At 39.9% G+C, this 17,091-nt stretch overlaps 1 protein-coding gene across 3 annotated transcripts in view; it reads left to right on the top strand.

Annotated features, from left to right (window-relative positions):
- The window catches only part of RNGTT (RNA guanylyltransferase and 5'-phosphatase), a 502,134-nt gene that overhangs the window by 305,500 nt on the left and 179,543 nt on the right, over window positions 1-17,091 (top strand). For all 3 annotated transcript variants that reach the window (XM_056566087.1, XM_056566088.1, XM_056566086.1), the window contains one exon: window positions 6,170-6,238. In XM_056566087.1, the coding sequence (XP_056422062.1) occupies window positions 6,170-6,238 (69 nt within the window). The remainder of the gene's footprint in view (window positions 1-6,169; window positions 6,239-17,091) is intronic.

The following is a 17,091-nucleotide window of genomic DNA, read 5'->3' as shown; positions in this document are numbered from 1 at the left end:
TTTTGTTTAACATAAAAATAAGATCAGACTCGGCATGCACCAAATGTGGAGACCGAGGTGCAGGCTATAGTCACATGATTTGGAAGTGTAGTGTAGTCAATAAATTCTGGAGAGACGTAATAGATATGGCAATGCAACGACTAAAAACTGATTGGAATTACTCAATAATATGGGTTATACTAGGAGATCTTCCCGGAGAGATCAGACAGAGAGAGTTACATAACTGCATAACTGAGTCTGTGTAAGTGGTTCGAAACTGGTCCCCCTAGTGTGGCACACTGGAAGGCCCTGGGAATTAGAATAAAAGAATATGAAGGGTATAGGACGAGAAACTGACCTAATCAAAAAAATGAAATTTGAAAATATATGGGGCCAATGGTTCTGAATGGTTTGGAATATTATTGAAGGTCCCTTTTTTTTTTTTCTTTTTCTCCCAGAGGAGAGGAGTGGGGGATAATAGGGGAAATATGATGTATCTATGATGTGGTGGAAGTTTGTTTTATTGTAAATGTATTTTTCAAGAAAACCAAATATATATATATATATATATATATATATATATATATATATATATATATATATAAATTTTAGTTGATGACATATGTTTTTCTAGATTAAATAATAAATAGAATCCCAGTTATGTACTAGAGTGATGTCATACATTATATAATATTTAATGTATTTGACATTGCTATACACAAGAGAACTAGTTAATTTATTTTTATGGTAAATATTATTCAATAAATAAACAGCCTTATCCTGTTGGCAACACAGGGCAAGTATACTCATCCTAAGGCCATCAGCATTCAAGGCCACTCCATACCTGGCAGCATTCAAAAACTGACTGTTGCATTTAAACAGTCACATGCAGCTTTATTGGAGGTTCAGGGGAAGGATTGGCTCCCTGGATTGAGTTATGGCAGCCCAAGGTCTTCTGAATGCCTCTGTACATGTCATGACAGATCAATTGCTGTACAAACAGAAAAACCAGTTCAATGTATAAAGGAGAAGACTGTAGCACTCCAGTAAGATGAAAAGTGATGTGGCTTTATTCCAATTCAAACATCAAGGCAACGTTTCAGCTGCATGCAGGCAGCCTTTATCAAGCAGCTCAAGTTCAATGTATAGTGATAGATAAATAACACATCAATTGATTGTCTAAAGAAGTATCCTAATTACCCCAATTTTTGAATAAAAGAACTTTAACAAAAAAAAAAAAAAAAACATAAACATATTTGGTATCACTGGGTGCCCAAATATCCAAAATATGAATTAACAACCTTTAAAAAAATGCACTGTGAACGGTGTAAAATAAAATGGGAATGCATTTTTATTACATCCTACAAAAAAAGTTAATTAAAAGTGATCAAAATGTCCAATCAATGGCAAAATGGTACCAAAACAACTATAGATTGTGGCACAAAATTAGCCCATACTGGCTTGTTTATCATAAAAGTAAAACAGTTATAGGGCAGCAGGAAATTACAATGTTTTAGTAGTAAAACATGACAGAAACTATACAAATCATTGTAATCATATCGATCTGAATAATATAAATAACAAGTCAACTTTACTGCACAGTGAGTGGTGTAAAAACAAATCTTCCCTTAGATACTGATGTTTGGAACCATACAGCTGCAAGCACTCATATTGATTACCAAGTGAAGGTTCCCAAGTCTCTCTGGTTCTGGGGTAATTAATAGAATACTACTTTTTAACATAACTAAGCAGACCTTGCTGAGAACATTACGGTATGATAAAGTGTGAACTCTCTGGATTTTTAATGCTAAGACTCTTAAAGTGGTACTCTAGGGAGCTCAGACAGGACAGGAACCTTCCGAGACAAGCAGGAGTGATGGTCCGCTCAGCCACTCATCAGCTGATATGGGGTCCAATCTCAAACAGTGATTAGCTGAGTGGGCTGTCGCTCTCGCTCTTCTCCAAGGGTGGAGATCAGAGCGCTCAGACTATAGGTGAGGTGCTGGGGCCTGTACAGGAAATCACAGGGAGTCCCAGCGGTTGGGCCAGCCACCCCCTCCTCACCACGATCAGACACGTATCCCCTATCCTGTGGTGTACTCTTTTAATTCTGCATATTACTTGAATCTTTATTACTAGCATGACATTTTTGCAGATTCCCTTTACAACTTATCAACAGCATTCGTCCTTATTCTTATCACTTCATATCACTTAGAATTTGTTCTTATTGTACGTCTGAATATTTGACAAAGAAGCCCTATCGTTTTTCTTTCACCATGAAAGCATCAGCAAAGTGTCATTTCTTCAGTGTTGTTACATGAAAAGACGTGATAAAATATTTACAAAATATTAAGATATAGTATAATAATACTGTTTATGGTTTATTGACAGAATACACAAGCACAATGGTGGTTGTTGAAGTTTTTTTTTAACTAAGTTTAATGTTTGTTTTATGTGTTGAACAAACCATTCAGTTTAAGGGTACGTTCACACTACGGGATTGCCGTGGAATTTCCGGGCGCAATTCCGCGGTGTGAACTTTAACATTAATGTGAACGGGTTTCCGTGAGACCCGTTCACACTGCGGAATTTCAGCGGCGGACACTTCCGCCACTGAAAGTGTTCCGCGCAAAGAAAGAAGATGTTCATTCTTTGTGCGGAATTCGCGAGTGGACCATAGCCGTCAATAGTGATGGCTCAGTGCCCCGCAGCCCTAGCGCCGAAGCACCGGCGGCGGCGGCCGCCAGGCGGAATCTCCGCTTGCGGAATTCAGCCGCGAGAATTCCGTAGTATGAACGCACCCTTACTCATTATTACATAAACAGCATTAAAGTGTAAATAGATCTACAGGCAGTCTTAGGGTATGTTTACACACCCGAATTCCACAGAGGAATTCCGGGCAGACATTCCTCTGCAGCCCCATTGTCCCATTGATTTCATTTGATTTCACTGTTCACACAGCAGAATTTCTGCACTGTATGTTTCTGCTGTAAAAATTCTGATTTCAGCATCCACAGAAAGAATAGACATGTCTATTCTTTCAGCAGATTCTGCAAAGAAATGTAGTGCCATCTACGTTGCATTTTTTTATGGGGTCCTAGCGCCTACCGTATTAGTCAAATGTGCGGAATATGTGCACATTTTCCGCTCTGTGAACTCGGCCTTAACCCATTAAGAACTACGGGTTTTCCGTTTTTTGCTCTTTAGTTTTTTCCTCATCACCTTCTAAAAATCATAAATCTTTAAATGTTGCACCTACAGACTCATATGAGGGCTTATTTTTTGCACCACCAATTGTACTTTGTAATGACATCAATCATTTCACCACAAAATTTTCAGCAAAACCAGAAAAAAAATATTTGTGGGGCAAAATTTGAAAAAAAAGGGGGGCTTCCGATTCTACGCAGTGCGCTTTTCGGTAAAAATTACACAATATATATTTATTCTGTAGGTCCATACGGTTACAATGATACTTAATTAATATAGTTTTTTACTATATTTTACTTTTAAAAAAATTATAACTACATGCACCAAAATTAGTATGTTTAAAATTATCCTCTTCTGATCCCCTATAACTCTTTTTTTTCTGTATGGAAATGAGAGGGATCATTTTATGGTATGAGGGCTAACTTTTTTGCACCGTGATCTGAAGTTTTTATCGGTACCATGATTGTTTTGATCGGACTTTTTGATCACTTTCTATACATTTTTTTTTAGGGTATACAAAGTCACCAAAGATATGCTATTTATGGACTTTGGATTTTTTTTACATATACGCCATTGACCATGCGGTTTAATTAACATTATATTTTTATAGTTCGGACATTTACGCACGCGGATATACCACTTATGTTTATTTTTGTTTACTTTTTTTTTTTTTATGGGAAAAGGGGGTGATTCAAACTTTTATTTAGGAAGGGGTTAAATCACATTTATTCACTTTTTTTAAAACTATTTTTACACTATTTTTTTAGCCTGCATAGGGGACTATTACTTACAATCTTTTGATTGCATACACTGTTCACTGCTATGCCATAGCATAGCATTGATCAGTGTAATCTGCGCTCGATTGCTTCAGCCTGGATCTCAGGCTTGGAGCAATCAAAAGATGATCGGACAACGGGGAGCGAGGTAAGGCACCTCCCGCTGTCCTCTCAGCTGTTTGGGATGCGGCGATTTCACCGGGGAGGTCCCAAACAGCTCCGGTGAGCTAACCGACATTGATTCCTCCCATTTTAGACGCCACGATCAAAGTCTAAAGGGTTAATATTGGACATCAGCCCGATCAGCGATGTCCGGTATTAGCCGCGAGTCCTGGTTACTGATAGCAACCGGGACTCAGCAGATACGAAGCTCGCTCAGCTTCTGAGCGCGCGTCATATTACATTTGTGGTCATTAAGGGGTTAAGGTGCCCATAAATCCTTTAGTTTTTTTCGTCTGAACCTCCCGGCAGGCTTGGCAGACTCTCTAATGTGTCTGGCAGCCTCTCCACTTTCTCCCAACAGAGGATGTCCATGGAGAGAATGATTGGGCATTTTAACTATTTACCACCCGGCCCTTTTGTTCTGGGAGGGATGAGCAGGCAACAGAGCTTTAGGCTTTTGTAAAAAAAAAAAAAAAAAAAAAAAAAAAAAAAAGAATCCCACTTTAGAATTTGATGCAGTTTTTTTTTGTTTTTTTTTTAAATCAAAGCAGGATCCAGCAGGAATAAGAAATCTGAATCCCTTGTTTATAATCCCTATTCTTTTTAAATCCACTCCTTGCTTTGGAAAAAAAAATACTGCTTTTTTTTTTTCTACATGCTGTTTGTGACACTACATTTAAGGTGTTACCAGGCAATATGGATGCATGACACCTCTGAATGCTTTATAATTCTAGTATTAGGCCTTATTCACACAGTATTTAGTCCTATCTTTTTTTATCAATATGGCCTTTTCTTGTAGCTGGCTTTTACTTATAAAAAAATAAATAAAAAAAATGTGTGTGTGCGTGTGTGTGTGTGTTTTTCTGTTAAACTCAATAAATAGACAAAGGCATCCATTTCTTTGTACCATAAAATGGCCATTTTTTGGGTAGAAAGACAGAAAAAGTCATGTATGAACATGAACAGCCTTACAGTATAAAAAAACTAAAACTTTTCACCATAGTTTATCACAAATTTTGCCCCTTTTTCTTGGTTTATCAGACTCCTCTCCTGTGGGAATATCTACGCAGGTTTATGGCCTTATCAAAGTTTTCCTTTGATCTGGTCATATATCAGATTTAAAGTTTCTTTATGAGATGAGATCTATCAAAGCTGCTTCCCTGATGGACCTTGCTGTGACTAGGACACTGCAAGAAACTGTAGAAGAGAATCTGAGCATTTTTTTTAAACAAATATAGACCTATGGAGTTGTTTTTTACCATACAAATTACAAAGCTTGAAAAAAATGTGTTTAATTTCCTTTACAGTGCAGACATAGTCTGATGTCTTCTTCTATGTTATGTTAATGCTTTACAGAAGCAGAATTATACCTTCATTCATAGTTGTTTCCTCAGGGTGTGCAGTGGCTACTTTTATAGATCGGGCTGCAGTCATACAGAAATGCAAAGACAATCTTATGACATATGATGGATAAGCTGCTTTGTTAAGTGTGCAAAATCTTACTGATAGGTATTCCGGGCAAAAACATTTTATCCCCTTGCCAAAGGATTGGGGATAAGTTGTCTGATCTTGGGGGCCAACGCTGGGACCCCCTGCAATCTCCCTGCAGCACCCGCATTCTATGCAGGAGCTGCGACGGCCATCACGCCCCCTCCCATAGACATGAATGGAGGGGGGCGTTGCGTGACGTCACATCCCCAGTCCCGGAAACCCGGAGGCCTCCGAAACTGGAGACGCGGCTCCCGCATAGAATGCTGGTGCTGGGAGATCGCGGGGGGGGTCCCAGCGGTGGGCCTCCCCATGATAAAATGTTTTTGCCCGGAATACCCCTTTAAGTTCCATCCACCACAAACAGTTGATGGTTACTATGTAGCAAAAACAAAGGTTGAAGCGAAACTGAAATATAAGTTAAGAAAAGGTAATGAAGTTGAAATACAATGAAACAAAAATTTACATGAAAGTCAAATGTGGAATTCACATTAATAATTTTAAAAATATTATTTTTCTTCTAATATTATGACTTTTTTTTTTTTAATCTTTTACAGCTACTCGAAGGAAGCTTTGCTAGAGAGGTCAGCCATGAAGTTGATGGACTTATCTTTCAACCAATTGGAGTAAGTTTAGTACATTATACTTTTTCTCATACTATAAAATTACATGTGACTATAACTCAACAGTACTAATTTCCAGGTTTACCTACAGAGGCCCAGTGGCCAATCTCCAGAAAATGAGTTTATTGTCATTAAATAGCTTAGGGTGCCCTGGTCACACAACATTTTACAGTTTCTTGATACGCCCCCCCCCCCCCCCATTCCCGAGATATGTGAGTTTGTCTGATAATTTAGGAAATTTGTCTGATGAGTGTGAATTTAATTTTATCCATCACTTTCTGTTTTTACTATTAAAGAGAAACTAACAGTTAGCCGGCCCTTTCATAAATATGAAAATTAATGTAACTATTCTGCCAGTTGGGGTGAGCACTCTGCTCTCTGAAAGACATAGCACATCAAGAAACCATTAAAAGATGTGGAATCAGGACACCTTAAGATATTTAATTACAGTAAAATCTCAATGGAGAGATTTAGCAAAACCTGTGCAGAAGAAAAGTTGACCAGATGCCTAAAGCAACCAATCAGATTGCTTCTTATTTTTCACAGGCCTCTTTAAAAATGAAAGAAGCGATCTGATTGGTTGCTATGGGCAACTGGACAACTTTTCCTCTGCACAGGTTATGATAATTATCCCCAAATATGTTTTGGGTTAACCACAGGTCCTCTTTAAAATATCCCTCTAAAATTATGGATATAGGTTAAGCTATAGTTTTAGCTTTTGAATTCTTATTTCCTAGTGATTGCTTCCAGGATGGTATGACTTGTGTAATACGTTTTTTCTCTGTTGACTACCTATTCTTACAGCTGGCATAGGTTTCCATCTGTAGTGCATAGACAGCCACTTATTAGTAAAATGTATTCAGAGCCATTTGCTTTTATTTGGAAAATCAACAGGATTTGGGGAAAAAGTAGGAACCCCCTTAAAGAGTACCTCTCATGATCTTGTTACATTTTATAATTCTCCCAGTTCACTGCCCCATCATGTTAAACCACCCCCTGCCATTATTTATATAATTTTTTTTAGTTTTCTACCTATGTTCAGTCTCAGTCAGATTCACAGACTGGGAAGGGGTGTTCCCCAGCAGGCGTAACATGATCTGAAGCCATACAGGGGAGAACTTCCTCCCTCACTCTGCTACACACAGCCCAGAGCAGTTCAGTGTGAGATGAGCTATTATTGGCTAAGGCTGCACACACACCCCTCAGCACTCCAGACTGTATTTCCTAATTTTGGATTTCTGCAAGGCCAGCAGGAGTCCAAAGTCTATGCATTTGAGATAGGGGGAAATGTGCACTGGACAAGTAGGGAGAACAACAGTTTTTTAAACAAAGTTTATTTACGATAAGGAGTGCAATAGCAAAAAATAGTTTTAATGAGAGTGCCTATTTAAGCTTAGTAATCTATCACAACACATGTAGCAATAAATGCTACCTACATTCTACTCTTCTTCCAGACACTTTAGTACATTTTTATAGACAAGCTGAGTTTCTCATTTTAGTTCTTATCACAAAAATCTAGAGAGGCCTGAAGGTCTTCGGAGGATGATCTGGCATATTTTGTGGCTGTCTGGATTGGGTATAATTTCACAGTTCAATATTACAAATCCTCTTTGGAAATCATCTTCACATTACTCCACATTTACCAGTACATTACATTTATCAGTTTAGTTCATCAATTAATATACTATTTTTAGGCTTGTTCCTCTGCTCCATTAGGGCAAGCCATTGATCTGTGACTACATCTTAGCTATAGTGCATACAGTCTGAGGTACTTTGAGAAATTCCTCCTGCCTCATCATTTGTTTATGCGTTTGCCCTCCCCCTCCTCCTGTTACTCTGTCTTTTCTGATTGGCTGATTGACCATGACAGGCTCCCCAGGAGGTCTATGCATTAAGATCTTACATTTTGTTACTATAAGGGTAGAATGAATAAAAAGTATAAATCACCAGAAAAATCACCGGTGAGAAAATTTGATGATTGTCATGTGACTGCTGAACATATCCTGAGGAGAGTTAGTCTTGTATAGGAGAGTCTGAAGAGTCATTTTAGCTATTACAGCCAAATAAGGAGATCCTAGGTGTTCTACGGTATACAGTAAAATGCACATAAAACCTTTTAGATTTGAGGTTTTCTCATGAATAAAAGATTTAAAACTCTATATGTGAGTAGTTGTGCTACTGGAATAGGAATAGCAGGGGTTCTTGGCTGTGTGGTTGTCACCCACTCTTTACCTTTGAAGGACAATATAAAAATTGTAGTAATAGAAGTCTCATATTTTGAATTGGGCTTAAAGGAGTTCTCCAACTGAAATATTTTATCCCCCGCTGTGCCCGGGCTGTAAAACTATACATAATAAACTTTCACTTACCTGCCTACAATCCCCCATTGTTCCGATAGCGCCACCCGTGCTCCGGTCCCTGTCAGCTTCCTCTTCCTGCGGGTTGGTGACTTCACTCTGCGCTCAGCCTATTAGCGGCCGCTACGGGACATTGCTGCGGCCGCTGATAGGCTGAGCGCAGAGTGAAGTCACCGACCCCCAGGAAGTGGAAGACACCAGGACCGGAGAACGGGACGGCAATATTGGAACAACGGGGGATCGTAGGCAGGTAAGTGAAAGTTTATTATGTATAGTTTTACAGCCCGGGCACAGCAGGGGTTAAAAGTTTTAGCTTAGAGAACTCCTTTAAGTAGAACTATTTATATTCCTCCAAAGAGCCTGTGTTCAGAGATGAAATTTGACACACAATATGTCATTTCCTCATCCTATTAACCTGTCTCGTCTGGTAAGGCCTGTCAAACAATTAAGCAATTTGTTTTGATAACTGTCATATCTTTTTTTAGTGTTTCTACCCCTCTACTTTTTATTCAGTTCTACACCTCTGTGCATCTCAAATTAAACTTTATTCTGAATGATGTTGCATATTGATGAGGTACATGCTCTCTAAATATTTTATATATACTTCAAACAAGACATGAAACTAGTCAAAGCACATTGAAAAACTATGGAAAGAGGAAGAGGACTGGTATTGTATACCATCCACATCTGCTGTATATATGTTTAAGTTTTCTTGTATACTATATGTAGTTGTTACGGAGAAAAACCAGTGGTGTTTTGAGGTATTCAAATCTTTTACTGTTTACATGTTGATATGTATGTATTAACAGATTTAGTCATGAGAGGAATTACAAAATGAAATTATTTGGTATATCTGGGCAGTTGTTATTGATTTAATTATCCTGGGCTTCCAATACTACTATATCATTTCATGATGATCCCATAGACATGCTCTAAGACGTTGCATGTTGATTAGTTGCATGATGATTGTTGATCATATTCTAAGTTAAAGTAATGCAGCAGTGTAAGACACTTATCTCTCCCATGCGCAGGATAGAGGATGTGTGTGGTTGCGAGTGAGGTCGACGACCCCCCATTCAGCTCTATGGGAGAGGCTGGGATGCATCTCTGCCTCTCCCATAGCACTTCATGGAGGGGGCTTGTCGGCTGCAGCGTTATGCTGCGGCTGCCACACCTCCTGATTGGGAAAGCCATGGCAGAGCCAGTGCCCCGTACAGGAGAACGCGATCAGACACTTCTCCTCTATCTTGCATATGGCGATAAGTGTCTTACAACGCAGCTCTCCTTTAAAGAGGGGCTCCTTCCAAAGCTAGCCATGTAAAAGACAGTGGAACTTACCATGCCAACAGCATCAGTGAATGATCCAATGTGTTTGGGCACAGATGTCAGGGGAAGAGTTGAGCATGTTGGATTTTAACATGCCCAATTCTTTCTTGCTCCAAAAGAAGTGTCTCTTCTCTTTTTATTGATATTGACATACATGCTTGACTGAGCTGAGTGAACATGGGTGGGTTGGATGTCAGCGAAGCAAGCTATTAAATAGTTTTAGATCAGCTTTAGCAAAGTCTTGGACTTTGGTGATATCCTAATAAGCACTGTGTTATTGCCCACCAAGTGATATTTGCAGGGATACCAATATTGGTATCAGTATTGTCGTCGATATTGAACATTTGCACAAGTACTTGTACTCATGCAATTGCCCCTGATACCCATCCTGATACCTGCAGACCATAAAAAAATCTAAACATTCCTCTCACCTTTCCTACACTCTCGGGCTGAGGCCCTTTCATTGTTTGCTCCCTTATCTGCTGTGATGCAGGTCCTCCTATGTGTTGATGTTAAAGGACGTAGAGAGAAATGTTTATTATTTTATGTTGTTGACTTATAAGGGGAAATATTGAATGGGGGCATCTACCTAAAATAAGATCACCTGACTAACTGCTGTGGGCTTCTACATAAAGGGAGTGTTACCTACCTAGCTACTGTGGACTTCAACCTTACAACGGGATTCCCTACCTACCTATGGGGCACTTCTACCAAATAAGGAGATTCCTTAATTACCTACTGCATCTTATGAGGGCTTTTATCTATTAAGAAGAGTTCTCTACCTATGTATCCTCTGGGCGCTTCTCTTTAAATGGGGAATTTTCTACCTACTTACTGTGGCTTTTACCTAATAATAAGAGGGTGGAATTACCTAAATTACCGTGGCTTCTATTTATTAGGGGGATTCCCTACCTATCTACTTGCTGGGGGGTTCTACCTAATAAGGGGAGATTTCCTTAATCATGAATGTCAGTGAGGTCCTCATATTTGTCTTTTGCCTAAGTCTAGAGCCACCTCTGCTGTCATGTGACGTTAAAAAAAAAAGTATTGTAAATTGGTATAGTTGAGTACTTAAAAATAATCAAATAGTATTGGTACATCCCTAGATATTCTAAAAGAATATAGCTTCAACAACAAGATTGTCAGGATACTGTCAGATTTATGCCTTGCCTTATGTAACTAGCAAAATCTTGTGAATAGTGCTCTCTAAGTGTCCTCAAAATAGGCTAGTATTATTGACCTATTTCTTGCTGTAGATCTCTAGCTACTTCGCTCTTTGTTCAGAAAAGTTCAAACCTCCATTGCAACTTTTTATGTGAAAGTTCAGTAGAGTTTCTTATATTTTAAATATTCATTGAGGATTTACTTCTGTGTAAACTTTCCTTATGTTATTTGCAAACAACCCTCTAAGTAGATGAGGAGCAGCAAAAATGCAGTAAAGAAACAGAAATGTATCTTCTTACAATATCTCATTAATTAATATCGTTTATGCTTTGCCACACAACATAACTTCTCTCATGAATGCCTGCAGCTGTTTTTGTTATTTTTGGGACACTCTTTTTTAGCTATTTTTTGCTGCTGTTAACAATTTTGCATGTTTCAAAGTAGATTATTTTAATTACAGTCTTAACTCCAATTATCGCCTGCGTTTTCACTTGTTCTCTTTGTTCAATAGACGTAATTGATTCTATTCAAATTCTAAATTTATCTATTTTGTGCTCATTTTAATTGACATATCATATTTTATACACTCAGCATAACTAGAGCCTGTGATATCCTATATACATTCTGTGCAGTGCCCTCTAGGGCTCATTCATATCACGATTCAGCCCTGTGTGACATGTATACTTGGCAGACTGTGAAAATGGCTCGCTGTATGGAGCTAACAGATTCCCTTTAACCTCTTAATCTATCCCACTATATAGGTCCTTAACCTATTTTTAGCCTTTGAGATGGTTCTACCATCAAAGAACATATATATATATATATATATATATATATATATACACACCCCTCTAATACTGAAATGTTATTTATAATATATATGGAGTGAGACATATACATACGTACCAATATCCCTGTGTCTACTACCTATGGCACGCTAGCATCTTTTTCTCAGCTTTATTGTTTTTATTCTGGTTTATTATTGTTGCCTATGGTTGATGCATGTGTTTTGAATTTAACAGTACCAATCATCAGTCTTGTGAGCTGTGCTCCTCCAGTCTATTACATTAGGCTATAGACTATATTAGATTTTACCACATTAGACCCGATTTTAGATTTTCAATTACCATTACCTGGTTGCTAGGGGTTACTACCCTTTTTATTCATCGGGGTTTGTCTCAGTGTTTCTCACCTGCAACTCTCAGCTTTCTGCCGGCTCCCCTATAACTAGCGGAGCACATGTTTTTTCCATCTATATTTCTCAAATTAATATTAGCGCATGATCACTGCTCTCTATCCAGCCAGTGTGTGTTTTCTATTCCACCTACCACTAGCTTCGCCACAGGATCTATAGCGCCGTTCATTCATTAATCCATATTCAGCCAGTGCATGCATGGGCCCCGCCCACTCTCAGCCTCGCTAAAGTATCTGTAGCGTCCCTCATTCATAAAATCAGACTACCCCAGTACTGGGCAGCCGGAACCTAAACCCGTCCGCTAGCCAGTGCTTGGAGATTCTGCGGCTATCATATTTTCCTTTTTTCTTGATTTTATAACTTTCTGTGTCTCTGTATCCACTAGAGACTATAATACCTCTATCTGTGATAAGTTTGTTTAGACATTTGTATGATGTTTTTGTTACGTAACTGTGTTCACCTGGACTCCGTAATCCTGTCCAGAATAGCTTAATTGATTTGACCTTTTGATTATACGTAGGGACCGTCTATTTAAATGTGCTTTCTCTGATACCTGTATACATGCACACTTGCCTGATGAAGTGCCCGCTTCGGGCAGGAAACTCGTTGCTTTTATGTGCTTAAAATAAACATCTATATGTATTGAAGACTCCATGAACTTTTATCCACTGCTGTCCATGCGCCTGCAAAGATCCATGTTTGCTATTTTTCATTGATGCTATTTGGAATGGTGAACCAGGATAGACCGGAGGATCGTGGCTGCTGACAACCTAACCTGATTAATACGCTGTATGGTGTTGTGCCCTTAGCGCAACACATTGTGGTAAGTGTGACCTTTATTGCACTTATTCACTGTCTATAAACGTATCACACTAGGGGCGCGTGTTCCCTCTTTTTTCCCTTTTGTCTTTGCATTTAACCTCTTAATGACCTTAATTACATATATTTACACTTTGTATCTGCGGGGTCCCGATTGATATCAGCAACCAGGACCCGCGGCTAATACCAGACATCGCCGATCGGGCTGCTGTTTGGTATTAACCCTTTAGACGCCGTGATCAAAGTTGATTGCAGCATTTAAAACGGGAGAATACACTGCTATTTAGCTCAGCGGAGCTGTTCGGGACCGCCACGGTGTAATTGCAGCATCCCGAACAGCTGAGAGGACAGCGGGAGGTGTCTTACCTTCTTCCCGACTGTCCGATCGGCGTTTGATTGCTCAAAGCCTGAAATCCAGGCTTGAGCAATCAAAGGCAGAAAACACTGATCAATGCATTCCTATGGCAATGCATTGAACAGTGCCTGCAATCAGTATATGCAATGTTACAGCCTCTAGAGGGGGCTATAACACTGCATAAAAAAGTTCAAAAAAAGTATACATCCAAATAATAGTTACCAAAAACAGTAGAATCTCCCAATAGAGGACACTCACGGGGAATAAAAAAAAGTGTCCGCTATTGACAGATATCCCCTATTGGGAAAAAAGGCTCAAAAATCTTTCTAAATGACCGAATACTGTACTGTACTCACTCCAGAGTGTAATTACCTATAAAACATCCTAAAAAGCTATATTACAGTAGAATCTCCCAGTGCCATTTAATCACCCCTCATCCCTCCCCTGTATAATTTCATCCCCCTTTATACCCTGTGCCATCTTATTCCCCCGTGCATTGTGCAAACTTATCCCCCCTTATCCCCTGTGCCACATAATTCCTCTTGATCCCCCTGTATCAATCATTCCCTCCTTTATTACCCTCTGTGTAAATTCATCACCCTCTCTTTATAACATAGAACAGGGAATAAACAGGGGAAGAAATGGCACAGGGGGTGGTAAAGAGGGGGTGATGAATTTGCACAGAGGGTGATAAAGGGGTAAGGACATAGCATGAGGGGGGGATCAAGAGGAAATTATGTGGCATAGGGGGTAATAAATGGGAGGGATGATTTGACACAAGGGAAATAAAGTGACACTGGGGGATCAGGGAAGGAGGGGGTGAATGATGTGGCCAGTGGATGAACAGAATCAGGAGACGACTGTTTAAACATTGGTCTTCTGCTTCTGTGCTGGGGTTTCTGCAGGGGGGTGCAGCGGGAGCCTAGGCCCCTTACTGGGGTATTGGCTGTACCCCCTGATGTCAACCCTGTGTACAAGGTAGGGCCAGCACATAAGCCTGGTTGCCCCCTAATGGGAGTGTTTTGTCCCCTTTCAGGTGTGTTCGCATCCGCCATTGGTTCTGTGTCATATCTAATGGCTCGTGATCATAAGGACCATGTCAATATACCTCTCATTTATCAGCTGGGACCCTTTAAATGATTTTTCCCCCCTAAATAGATCAATGGCTTTTAATTTAGTATGTTTTCCCTGAGTTCCACTACTTGAGCTACTTACCTGCTTGTGGGACGATTTGCAAGTGTAATAATCCCACTCACAATATCAGTATTGTAGAGCACATCGCGACACACTGTTTATGCACATCTTAGTTTACAGTGCAGAGGATATCAGTATGCACGTGTGCCCTGGATTGGAGTACATCTTGACACGCAGGGTATGCGCATAACTATCAACAGCACAGGAGATGCCGGTGCTGGTATGAGCATGCGTACCATATTGGAACGCATTTTGACACGCATACCACATACATCATCCCGTCACTTCCACAGGCTGGAGTGCAACGTGGTACGCAGACTATGCGCACTACCTCGCTGCTATTATATAATGTAGTGGGGAACTATCTCGCGCCTGCACAAGATGCCACTTCCGGCCTTTGACGCGCACAGGATTACACTTTCAGTAAGGCTGAGCCAGGAGTTCGCAGGCTCAGTTTATATTTCCGCCTTGTGGAACGCAGAGTTAATATCTTGTACTGCCCCCTTTGGCAAGTATCACAGCTTGTAAATGCTTTTTGTAGCCAGCCAATAGTCTTTCAATTCTTGTTTGAGGTATCTTTGCCCATTCTTCCTTACAAAAGTCTTCCAGTTCTTTGAGATTTCTGTGCTGTCTGTCACGCACTGCTCTTTTAAAGTCTATCCATAGATTTTCAATTATGTTGAGGTCAGGAGATTGTGAAGGCAATGACAAAACCTTCAGTTTACGCCTCTTTATGTAATCCCCCTTGGATTTCGAGGTGTGTTTAGGATCATTATCCATTTGTAGAAGCCATCCTCTCTTTAACTTCAGCTTTTTCACAGATTGCATCAAGTTAGCATCCAAAATTTGCTGAAATGTTATTGAATCCATTTTTCCTTCTACTCGTGAGATGTTCCCTGTGCCACTGGCTGCAATACAACCCCAAAGCATGATTGATCCACCCCCATGCTTAACAGTTGGACAGAGGTTCTTTTCGTTAAATTCTGTTCCCCTTCTTCTCCAAACGTACCTTTGCTCATTCCGGCCAAAAAGTTCAATTTTAACCTCATCGGTCCACAGAGCTTGTTTCCAAAATGCATCAGGCTTGTCTATATGTTCATTTGCAAAGTTCAAATGCTGATTTTTGTGGTGAGGACGTAGAAGAGGTTTTCTTCTGATTTCTCTTCCATGAAGACCATATTTGTACAAGTATCTCTTTATAGTGTAATAGTGTACCACAACTCCAGTGTCTGCCAGATCTTTCTGGAGGGATTGTGCAGTCAAACGTGGGTTTTGAATTGTTTTTCTCACAATCCTGCGAGCTGTTCTGTCTATTTTTCTTGGTCTTCCGGATCTTGCTTTAACTTCCACTGTTCCTGATGACTGCCATTTCTTAATTACATTCCGAACAGAGGATATTGACATCTGAAAATGTTTTGCTATCTTCTTATAGCCTTCTCCAGCTTTGTGAGTGTCAACTATTTTCAGTTTCAGATTTCTAGACAACTGCTTCGAACAACCCATGGTGCTGATTGTTGGGGCAAGGTCAGATGAGTCTGGGTATTTAAAACCTTTGAGATTGACATCACCTGGTCTTCCCAGATGATGATTGAGAACAATTCATGACACTGGGAGGTCTCAGCTTTGCAAAGGGGGCAGTGCATGCTATAAATTCTGGAGGGTGCCCAAACTTTTCCAGACGCCATTTTTTTGTTTTCTGTTATTTTGAAAGTGTAAATGATGGAAATAAAATCTAACTTTTGTTGACATATTATAAAAATGTCTAATCTGTAATTTGATGCCTTTTGGAGATTTTTCCATCTTTCCTTGGCTTCTTTATGCACATTAATAAAAATTTTTACCTGGGGTGCCCAAACTTTTGATCCACACTGTAGGCCATTGGGACTGTTCCCTATTCGGAGGGTGCAAATACATTAAAGGGGTACTCCACTGACCAGCATTTGGAACATTTAATTCCTAACGATGTGTGCGCGCTGCGGGGGTCGGCCACGCCCCTCATGATGTGCTGTTACACCCCCTCAATGCAAGTCTATGGGAGGGGGTGTGACGTCTGCCACGCCCCCTCCATAGACTTGCATTGAGGGGGCGTGGTGTGACATCACGAGGGGCGTGGCTGACCCCTGCAGAGCATGCACAATGTTCAGAACTAAATGTTCTGAATGCTGGTCAGTGGAGTACCCTTTTAAGTATTATGGGACTCTGCCGGGGAATAAAAAACTGTCTGCTATTGGGGGAGTCCCCTACTGGGAGGTGTCCGCTAAGGTTTTACTTGTAATACTAGTAAACAGTATACAAGGAGCCAATATTATCATTAACTGTTACTGACGAAACTCTGTATACCGAAACAAATATTATCTATAATACTTCTATACATGGCAAAACTATACCGCCACATCATGACCATTAATACTGAATAATACCTCCACTGTTACAAGCAGGAACAAAT

The sequence above is a fragment of the Hyla sarda genome, chromosome 3, assembly GCF_029499605.1.
Source record: "Hyla sarda isolate aHylSar1 chromosome 3, aHylSar1.hap1, whole genome shotgun sequence".
In the NCBI taxonomy this organism is placed as follows: Eukaryota; Metazoa; Chordata; class Amphibia; order Anura; family Hylidae; genus Hyla; species Hyla sarda.
This window is presented reverse-complemented; position numbering and strand designations above follow the sequence as displayed.